Raw genomic sequence first — 11,109 nt, 5'->3', positions numbered from 1 at the left:
CTTTTAAAGAGTTTGATAAACACTGCTCATCTTTTACGTTTTAACCTGAAAGGGAAAAAAAAAGTGACTGAGGAGAGGACGCTTCAGTATAGTATTTTGTTAGACTTGTCTGGTCGCTCTCTCTCTTTGTGCCTCCTAAGTATGATCTATATAACATTAACATATAGATACTTACTCAGCATCACTTTTAACGACGACTCATCGGTCGTTTCTGGGCTAAATAACGTTAAACGTGGAACTTTTCTGGTTAGATTTGATAGAATCAGTCCTTTTCTCTTCCGTTACCACAGTTTCATCTTATTTTATTTTTATTTTTTTACTCTGTATTGACTGTGAATGCAACTTGGTTCATGGCTGGCATCGAGCTGTGTAGTAGCCCGAGCTGATAAAACAGTAAATACAAACACTTTATTCAAAAGACAAGATCAACACCACTCCACAAATAATATATAACAAAAATATATTTTATTTGTTTGTATTAACCTTACTCTTAATCTTCAATTCCCTGTGTTTGAAGTTTTATAACGGCCGTTTACTTGTATTTTGAAAAGATGTTTCCTCTGCTTCCAGTTATCAGGCTAAAATAAGCTAAAATAAACTCTGTATTTAACACATGAGACAGGAGAGTGGTATAAGTCAATTTCTCAAGATATTGTTCTGTTGCTCATGAGTGATGTTGAAAACACAGTTAAACCTCAAACATGGCACAGTTTCCAAACCACAGACACATCAAACACATAAAAATGTGATTAATTAGAGCTGGAAAGTGACCCAAAAAACCTGAATGACTGACAGAAAAAACCACCTCAACACATCAAAACTTCAGCAAACCACTGATTCGTTCTTCCCAAGCTTTCAACCACATCTCATGAAAAAGTAAAGTAAACTCCTCGTTGTCTGTGGAGAAACAGATGGAAGTGCAGATGTGGTTTTAAACCTTTAGATTATCTTCTGGATTAATCAATTAATTAATTTGTTTCTAAAATGCCCGTCATGGTTTCTATCACCTTTTTAAATGATTAGTTATTTTCAGAGCAACACTCCAAAATAAAAACTATGAAGTTTCCTAAAATCAACTAAGACAACTGTTCAATAAAATAGCTACCAATAAAATTTCTAATTATTTCAGCTCCGTCCGTGTTTAAAGTTAAAACCTTTTTAAAAAAAACATTTTAAACATTCCAGCCGGACGATTGTTGACCTACCAAACTAAAATCAGCAGGGAAACAAAGAAAGCACAGAAACATGACAGCTCTTAAAGGTTTAACGAAGAAACAACAGCCAGTAATCCACTTGTTGAGGACTTGTGGTGACTTATTGATTATGTTCCAGTGCAGACTACAGAGTCAGAGTGGGCCGAGCAGATGAACAGGATCCGAGAGCAGCACTCGAGTGTTAACGAGTGTTAAACAAGGAGGATTATGGGTGTTGCTCTCTCTTCTGTTCATTGTTCAGAGTCAAACCTGCTCATTTCTCTGAATATTTAGCCAATAGCATGTAGCCTAATGTTTATGTACTCATTTCGTATCTACTCTTGTGGTGTACGGTTATGGATCGTTGTCATTGTTGTCATTTGTTTGTAACGTTTTGTTTTTGACTATTTTGTATATTTTTTACAACTTCCTTTTTTTTTTAAAAATATATTAACGAATGTATTTAGTTATTGGTTCTCCCCTCGGTTGTGCACTTCTGTTTATCAATGATCATTGGAAACGTTTGGCGAGGATTACCCTTTAATCTGTGAATCTGTCTATAACAAAATATGTTAAAAAAGAAAATAATAATAATTACCTGTATCTGAATTATTTAAAGTGCTTTTACCCGCCATCGCCCTCCCTCCCTCCCTCCCTCCCTCCCATCAGATGCCTTTTAGAAGAAGTTTGAGATAGAAAACCTCATGGTACATGGGAAGTATTTCAAAAAGCGTGATTTTCTTTGTCTTTTCTCTTTTTTAATTGTAATTCACCAAATTGCGGTAGAAAACATGAATTACTTCCAGATTTCCATGTTTTGTACTTTATCTGCAGATAAAAGTGATTGTGCAGCTCAAACATTAGAAAACACAAATACATTTTACATAATATTTGTTGTCTTGGCTTCCAGAGCGACCCAAGTCAGTCAGCCTGAGATACTTGTTTGCAAGTGTATTTTCTGTTTTATTTTAACTTTCATCTTTCATCTTTCACTGTACCTATGTTAGCATCATGTTAGCTGATGTGCTAGTTTAGTTGTGCTACTTGTTTCTTCGTACAAACACAGTAACTCCGATTAAGGAGCTATTTTTTCTGGATGTTGCTGCTCATACTAAATACCCAGTACTTCCCTATGATGAGATAATTAATATCTGAATTATTCATCACCTAGTTCAGTGTTTTCCGGCCTTTATTCCCTGTGATACCTTAAAACAAAGCAATATTTATTGGCATATTAAAGCAGATAACAGCGGCACGGCCGTTTCGGCTAATGCTGTGTTCAAGGCAGGCTTTTGAAACCGTAAGTTACAGCTTCAAGTCACAACTACGACTTGGTAGCGTTCCAGGTAACCCGTAGCTCGTGTTTTTACCGTCCTGTTGTCTGTGAAAGTTCCCTATAACGGCCACTCGTAACTTCCGACCCGTGAACTCGTACCAGATCGAACTGGTATGACTTCACAGGAAGGAAAAACACAAAGTACGAGTTTCCTTGAACGCACCATGAGTTAGCAGCCCCCGCCCTTGTCAGGCATCAATTGGTCCTCGTGCTACGTCACCACATTCACGCGCATCCCTTGGCTGCACACACAGCCCTTCATGCCGTTCTCTCCCCTCATTGGATAACACTTGTATCCCACAAGGAAAATTTTCTCCTCGGGTTACAGCAGAGCAGAGTGACGGAGAGACTCGTGTTTAGGCTGAAATACTTCATGTAAGTGATTGCTGACGGAAAATAGGACTATTTAGGACTTATATTAACAAAAACATTCCACTGATATCTGCTTTAACTTACAATAAACCATTAAGTTGACCAAGAGAGGCAATAAGAAGCAATATGGTCCAGAAGATGAGAGGAACGTCTGGAAACATCAGTCTTATCTTTGTGTGACTCGCTGCTGAAATACTTCCCATGTCCATTTATTGCTTGCGACCAAATGTTTATCACCGTGCATGCACTTTGAACTGTCTGAAGGCACAAACAACAACACTACTCAGCTTTAACAGACCACAACAAGACTCAAGTCTTTCATAAAAGCCCCCTGGATCATTTTATACTGAGAAAAGAAAAATAACCTCATGTCCTGTTTTCATTTCATACGATAAACTACAGTCGTTTGGCTCAGATGTGTTTTCACTTTGCACCTTGTCTTCTTGCTCTTTCTTTCTTTACAGTAGCATTTCTGTTTGTTTTTATCCTGATACCATGTTTGTATTTCAGTATCAATACATGAGTTTTAACCACTTTGACGACAGAGAGGACCGGTCGGGGCATCAGATATTTACCAAATACCGGAGGTCTATTTTTTAACTGAATGGTTTATTTTATTTGTTAAATAATTACCCATCAGCCCCTGCAGATGCTGTGTCTTGGTTAAAGTTGTTCGTAACCTTGTTTTTGAGGGCGTTTTTTTTGTTTAGCCGCCACGTTGTCGATGTGATGCTGGAAATAGAAAGTTGTGTTAACTGAAATTAATGAAAATACTGAAAAGCCGTTCCTGTTTTGTGCCCCCTCCCCACCGTCCAGATTTTAAATTAAGACTCTGTTCGTAGTCTTGTACCATTTGTAATAATAACAAAGCAAGAAAGCACTTATTATTTTTTCATTGTACGAGACACAATTTCTTTTCTGTTCAAGTGAAAACATTTATTGTCTCAGCCAACAGTACGTTCAGAATCTGTATATTTAATATGTTATTACTTGTTTTGTTTTTGGTTTTTTTAGAAGTTATGTGCTGCTATTTCATAGTACCAGCAGTGTTATAACAACAGATAATTAAAAGTTTAATTCCTGGTCACCTTGGGCTCTGTCTCCTCAGTAACAGTCATGTGGCTGCTGTAAGCCGTCAGGTAAGAAAAGCACAACATCTCTTCATCTGTTTGAGTTCCTGCTGCTTCTAATATTTTATATCTCATTAATTTCTGTCCATCCACAGGTTCATCCAGTCGGCTGTCAGGATTTAGCCTGGTCCCACATGTTCCTGTACGTCATGGCTGAGCTCCCTGAGTGGTAAAGTAGTTCTCATTGCAGCGTGACCAGATGATATACAAATATGAAACGTATAAATAGGTCATAAAAAGATGAGAATGATCTTTTGGCAAGAGCTGCAGATAAAAGTATAGTATCTAAATATTTTATTGGATGGTGTCCTTGTTAGGTTTGTTTTCACAAACAAGGAATTTTCACAATATTATATTTTATCTTAATACACCATGCATCTCAAAATGTGGGTGGAAACTAATTCATTAGCACTTAATGATTACTGTACTGTACCTTTTTTTTTTTTTTTTTTAAAGTGGTTGTGCAGCTTAACCTATCCATTATTAGAAAAAATGTTTATAGATTAGTTGACTGACAAACAGATAAAAGCTTGTTTGACAATATATGACAATAAGATTTAGAATGATTTTTTTTCTGCATATCAATGAAACTCAGTACAAAAGATGGAGCAAAGCAGGTCAGATATCTTAATAGAACTACAATATTACCATTAAATTAAGCTAAAAAATATCAGCAGTCACAGAAAAACTGAAATCGAAATGTTATTTTAAAAAAATTTTCGGGGGTGTTAATTGTGATTGCGTGACACCCTTTCCCTTTTTCACTCTAAAACTAGAAAACAAAAATAAAACACTGATATTGCTTAAAATATTGCAAAAGAGTGTTTTATGTTTAACCTAATGCCTTTTGGAGATTTTTTTTATCTTCTGTCTTAAATCAGCTGTAAAATACACTAAAAACATTTGTTTTTTTCATCCAATTTGTTTCGGATCTCTTGGTTACATTGTTAGGCTTCCTTATCCATGAAAATGTTGGTTTTTAATATTTTTGATGTGGACCGCTGGGCCTTTTTTGTCAGTATACCCCTTGACCTCAATTTAACCTTCCTCTAGCTTTCTACTACCATCTCTTATGTTTTGACCAAACACACAATGATTTATCATCCCATTTCTTTCTCATCTCTTGGTTACGTTTTTAGGTTTTCTTATCCATGAAAAGGTTGGTATTGCACTTATGATTTCAGGGGTTTTAACTCTAATGAAACTGAAGCATTTTAGAATTTTGAGGGGGGAAAGAAATAGAGGTTCCTCAAAGTCAAAAGGCCTTGATGCAATAGACACATTTATGTGGCACTTTTATGCATTAAAAATCTAAAAACGGGACGGGGCCGACCCTTACACAAGAGGAAAGCTGCTAAACTGTTGAAAAGTCAGTTTCGACCAGGGGTGCCCAACCTTTTGCATGATGTTGTGGTGGTGTAGTTCCGCTGTGTGGGCATAGGGGGCGGTGCGGAGCTCCATGCCTGTACAGTAACATGGCGGTCTGGTCTGATGTTAGCACAATGTGAGTTTCACTAACCAGAATCACTTGCAAACGGGCGCGGGGTGATGTTTACGGTCCACCATCCGCGACAGAATAACGGCGGGGTATTTTTATCCGACACGCCGGCTCGGCTCCGGTGATCTACCACGGTGCCGCTCCCGACGGAGGACTTTGGGATTCGATACCGAGTGTCCGGTGTCTAGCTTCCCCGGGCTCGGTTCAAGGTTTTTCCGCCTTCGCCACCAGAGAAGAAGCCTCCACCGATCGCTGGGTGAGTTTTTAACGGTCGTAGCAGTCGCTCTGGTAACGGCTGCTAGGTTACGGGCCGATTTTTTAAATTTAAATTTTTTTGAAAAAGTATTTCAGTTGGTGAAGTTACCGTTCGTTGAAACGTCAGTTAGCTTAGTAGCGTGGCTGGCTGGGAGAGGATGTGTCACAGAGAAAACACACCGAGTTACAGACATTTGTGGTTTAATTAACTTAACTACGTGATATAATTCATATTCAAAACGTGAGCCGAATTCATTAAAGGCTCATAAATGTTTAGAAAATATAACTGTTAAGAAGGTGTCATGCGGGCACGGTTGTTAGTTTAGAAATGGGAAATAAAGGTGTCATGGTGCTGAATGAGGTCTGGTCTGACAGTGTCGGGGCTGGGATTATCGACATGATATCGGTGCAGTATCAGCCCCTGATTCATCTTTGACTCAGAAATTACTGTAAACTATCAACTTTAGCCCTGAAATTCGTACTTTTTCCATTATTGTTGAATATTTTCCTCTGTAAAAGGCCTGTAAAGTGATGTGTAGCTAGCCTATCCCAGTGGGTTTGTTGTCATAATGTGACATCTCATTCAAAAACTATATAATTCTTAACTAATTTGTCAAAATAGTTGCTAATTGTTCAGTCAATGAGTCCAGACATTGGGAGGAGACACTTAGATAGATAGATAGATAGATAGATAGATAGATAGATAGATAGATAGATAGATAGATAGATAGATAGATATTTCACACGCAAGGCTAAAAACAGTGGGGTGAAATGCAAAAGCCAAGTGCACAACCGTACCAGTATAAACACAAGAATACATTTAAAACATATAGAAAAAATATACACACACATCCATGCATGCACTCAAACACACATACACACATAAGTTAAAAGGAAAATATCAATACAAAGGTTAAACATCACTTTCAATCAGATAGATAAACAAATAAATAAAGAGTGGTGTTATAATCAACTCTCAATGCTGTTTTTATATTTATTAATACACTTGATGCTCTTTGTGTTCATTTATGTTTCAGCCGTGAAGCCAGAGTGAGTAGAAACCTCTACACATGAGGAGGCATCCGACCACAGGGACGTGACACAAGACTCCCAGAGCCTATGGATCCCATCGACTCTGGACAAGGTTAACTTAACCATCCCTGCTTTTTCAACAGCTATTAGATCCATTAGTTTGTTATTCCTTACAAAAATGATATAACATTATTGATGTGTTGCATGTGTTATAAACTTGGCAGGTGTCAGGGGTGAACAGAAATGGTATTGCATTATTTACATCACACAAAAAAACATATTACATGAGTGAACAGTTGATATTATTTCAAAGCTATGTGGTATTCATTTAGCACTTATATTTATGTGAGTATTGATTGGGTTTTGCTGATTTAATATGATCATTGCTAACAATATTATTAAACTATATGAAGACTTCATTCAGAGCATGTATTTCACTGTTATGTTTGTTGAGGATGCAGCCTGTTAGAGGAACATTTGTGAGATGTTGTATTCAGCCTGTGTAGTAATACTATTTTCCTGCTGTAGTGGGGGAAACCAAGCCGTCGGGGCACGGGGAATGGGATTTAACGCCCAGCTCAAAGGGACGACAACGGAAGAGCAATCCCAAATATTCTGATTTTGACACAGGTGATAAAGCTGTTGTGCAAAAAACACCCAGGAGGAACACAAGGGCCCCGAGAAAAACTCCTGACAAGGCTGCAGCAAAGGTCAAAGAGGCTAAAAATGCGACAACAGAGGCTGCAGCAGACGGAGAAAAAGAAACAACGACGGACATAACGCTTCAAGAGTCTGATGGAAAAACCTCAGAGGAAACTCCTAAAAAGGCAGCGAGAGCCAGGAAGACGCCGGCGAAAAGGACTCCCGCTAAAAAGACCCCGGCTAAAAGGACTCCAGGCAGAAAGACTCCTGCCAAAAGAACTCCCAAAGCTAACGGGGCGATCCCAAATGGAGAGGCTGGAGTTGGAGAAGGTGGAGTAGCAGAAGTTGTGGTTGGGGTCGGAGATGGGGTGCAGCAGGAAAACGGAGCAGCGAAGCCAAAGAGGAAGTATGCACGGAAGCAGCAGAAAGCAGCAGCGCCGGTTGCAGACCCACCGTGTGAGGAGCGTCCAGCTGAACCCGAGGAGGAGATCCAACCGGGCGGCCGCCGCCGGAGAGCTGCTGCTAAAGCGTGAGTGTCTTTTTTTTTTTTTTTTTTTTTTTAATGTCGACAACTACGAGGTCAAAGTCTTCCAGCGTTTCATGTGAAATAATGTGAGAAACTTCCTCCAGGGCCTTGAAGTACCTGGAGAACTTGGCCCAAGAGGTGCTTCATCCTCCCAGTGACGAGTCGGGCAACAAGTCAGGAGCCAACAACAGTGGAGGCAGCAGCAGCCCCGTCAAAGAGAGGAAAACTACCAAAGGTACAGTGGAAGTCCTGCTACTAAATAATAATAAAATAAATAAATATAAATAAATAAATAATACGGTGACCCGGAGCAGACAAAAAACAAACTCAAAGACCTATTTACCACTAGATGCCACTAAATCCTCCACAATGCTGACTTTTTAATTTAATTTTTGCTTTTACATTTTAAGTCCTGAAAGTGAAACTGCTGTGTCATGGTGACGACCGAGTGGCTCTCTGTGGCTCTCTCTCAGATGGTCTGAAGTCAGATGTGTCCTGGTTGTTGATGTTTGGGTCAGAGATCAGAGCAATAAGATCCAGAGTTTACGGCCCCAGTGTACCAGCGAGTAACAATTACTAGGGATGGGTACCTACCTTTCACATTTGAATCGATACGGTACCGATACTCTGGGAACCGGTACCTGTTGTCGGTACTTTTTGCACGTGTGTGGTGAAGTTATTTTGTCGAGTCAAAATTAAATAAAATGAATAGTCTGAATTTTGAATATTTATTTATCAACAACATCACAACTCCTCAGCCTTTAAGGGTATTTTAGGGAGATTATTTTCAAATAATCCAATAAAAAAATTGATTAGTTTATGAGACCTTGTCTGAAAAAATGTAAACATCCCTTTTTACTGTGGCCGAAGGAGAAACCATCAGAAAGTTCTGTGTGAAACTCTGTTAAAAAACTGTAACAGAGTACTGTATCCACTTTGGCTGACGCATGCCACGCAAAGGTGCGTTCAGGTACCGAAATGTGGTACTGTTTGACTTCTTATGAATCGATACTCGTTACTTTGGTGGGAATTCGGTCGGCACCAATAAAAGCACCAAATTCTGTACCCATCCCTAACACTTACTGATCAACTTCACCCTGTTACCTGATGTATTATTGATACCAAAGAAGCTTTTTGGGCGTAGCTGAATCTACTAGATTAAAAGAAAACATATGAAACTGTCATCTGAACGTGCAGAAATTAACAGCACGTAATATAAAATAAAATAACACCATGTAATATAACCTGTGCTGTAACAGGAGACTTTTATCTGTACGTACTAACAGCAGTGAAGATCTGTGTTTCCTCTGACATGAACGATTCTTCTTCACGTTCCTCCAGGTCGTAGAGGCCAAAAGAGGAAACGTGATAGCGACGCCGAAGACGATGAGGACTTTGTGCCGGCCGCTGACGAGTACAACGCTGAGGAGGTGGAGGATGAAGACGAAGAGGAAGGAGACTCGGACTTGGACTTAAACTTCAGGACCAGTGTAAGAAGTCCATCACCTTGGACTGACATACAAAACTCACAGTTGTTTCCAAGTTAGGGGCTTCATCATTGTTAATAACTGATCAAAACCAAATTTTGAATGATTATTAATCAGATTAGAGTCAAATAAAGGAACAACTCATCTGAAGCTCCTCTCCTCCTGCAGACACCCTCCACTCCCAGAACTCACAACATACTTAACATCAGCAAAGCAGTGTGGGACACGGTGGAAGTGACCAAGAAGTTGTGAGTAGCAGCTGTTCCTGCTGCAGCCTGGATGTGTTTGGTTCTTTTTACCTCCTTTACAGAGATAGAAAACATTTAAGCGCCTCAGACTGAGAGAGCACATACGGCGGAGTTTTAGGGCCACGTCCAGAACTTTTTATTTTTTTTTCACAGACTTCATACTCATAGTTTTACATGAGTAAAGTCAGAATAAAGTGGCAATTTTGTGAAGAAAAAGTCGTAAATTTACTGAAATAAAGTGGTAATTGTACCAGTAAGTGGGTATGGTAGGCTGTTCTGGTTCTTTCTGCAGAATAGATGCATTTTAAGTGTCTCCTTGTTTGTGAAAACTATGCTGAACAACTTTACTCCTCTGAAACAGCAGCTTAAAATATTATGACTTGATTCTCATAATGTTATGACTTAATTCTTGTAAAACTATGACTTTTTCTTGTAAATTTATGACTTTTTCTCGTAAAACTATGAGGTTATTCTTAAAGTTTCTGGGGGGAAAAATTCACAATGTGGCCATAATACTCTGTCGTCAGCACACGTCTGTAAATCCAGACATTTAAAAAAAAATCTGTTGGATAATTTTGTCACTTTTCTAAACTCATACATGAAACTGAAGCTGTGATATCGTTTCATTAAAGTTCACAACAACAACAACAACAACAACACTGGAGTAGAGAGACGATATAGTATGTTAGTGACTGAACTACTTGTTATTTTTAGCCTGTGTGTGTGTGATGTAATATGTTTGTGTGTGTCGCCAGCCGGGAGGAGCACCACAGCAGCTGGGTGTTCCCAGACTGGGTCCCCACCACCAGCTCCTGGAGCCTCCTACCTCCGAGGTAGTTGACCTTTGACCTCACTCCGGTTTCTATTATTAGAGCCATTCACATTGAACAGATTTTTTTATTTCATTGAACCAGAGCCGGTTTGTTTTGAGTTTTAGACGTAGTGATAAAGTTTCCTCTGAACTTGTCTCTAACAGTTAGTTTGTCTTGTTCGTCCCTCAGTGACGTGGAGAAGTATCTGCCTCAGGAGCTTCGTTCGGCTGCGTTCAAAGTGTCCAGAGAAGGACTCAGTAAGGAGGAGACGCCTCTACAGAGACTCAGCAGGTGAGACGGGAAACTGTGATCACTGTTATTCATCAGGTTCCTCACTGTGAAGAGTTAGATGGGCCCAGTTTGCACATTAGTGTTGATGCATTCGCTTTATGTGACTAAGGCCTTGTCCACACGGAAACAGAGCTTCCCCCAAAACAATCTCTCTTTTTTGTTCGTTTTGAAACATTTTTTCGTAACAGAATTATTTCAACAAATATCTGCTTACACATGGATCCACTGAAAATGACTCAAAACGCTGTCGTACATACTCCAGGCCCGTCCGGAGCGTGTGTGGCGCT

The 11,109-nt window shown here is 39.3% G+C and overlaps 1 protein-coding gene across 5 annotated transcripts in view; it reads left to right on the top strand.

The window, feature by feature from the left end:
• The first annotated feature begins 5,481 nt into the window (after window positions 1–5,481).
• gtf3c2 (general transcription factor IIIC, polypeptide 2, beta) overlaps window positions 5,482–11,109 on the top strand; it is a 32,793-nt gene continuing 27,165 nt past the window's right edge. The window contains exons 1-8 of one of the 5 annotated variants that reach the window (XM_085771055.1): window positions 5,482–5,785; window positions 6,822–6,928; window positions 7,345–7,987; window positions 8,089–8,219; window positions 9,326–9,474; window positions 9,640–9,719; window positions 10,475–10,552; window positions 10,721–10,822. In XM_085771055.1, coding sequence (XP_085627181.1) covers window positions 6,904–6,928; window positions 7,345–7,987; window positions 8,089–8,219; window positions 9,326–9,474; window positions 9,640–9,719; window positions 10,475–10,552; window positions 10,721–10,822 — 1,208 coding nt within the window. In that variant the 5' untranslated portion in view covers window positions 5,482–5,785; window positions 6,822–6,903. Of the gene's footprint in view, window positions 5,786–5,897; window positions 6,026–6,066; window positions 6,191–6,821; window positions 6,929–7,344; window positions 7,988–8,088; window positions 8,220–9,325; window positions 9,475–9,639; window positions 9,720–10,474; window positions 10,553–10,720; window positions 10,823–11,109 lie in introns of those variants that run through there. The other 4 variants (XM_085771059.1, XM_085771057.1, XM_085771056.1 and 1 more) reach the window with 4 other exon arrangements.

This window comes from Trachurus japonicus, chromosome 24 (genome assembly GCF_045865225.1).
Source record: "Trachurus japonicus isolate A0001 chromosome 24, Traja_1.0".
NCBI classification, from domain to species: Eukaryota; Metazoa; Chordata; class Actinopteri; order Carangiformes; family Carangidae; genus Trachurus; species Trachurus japonicus.
Note: the sequence above shows the minus strand (reverse complement) of the source record. Positions and strands in the feature narration are given on the sequence as shown.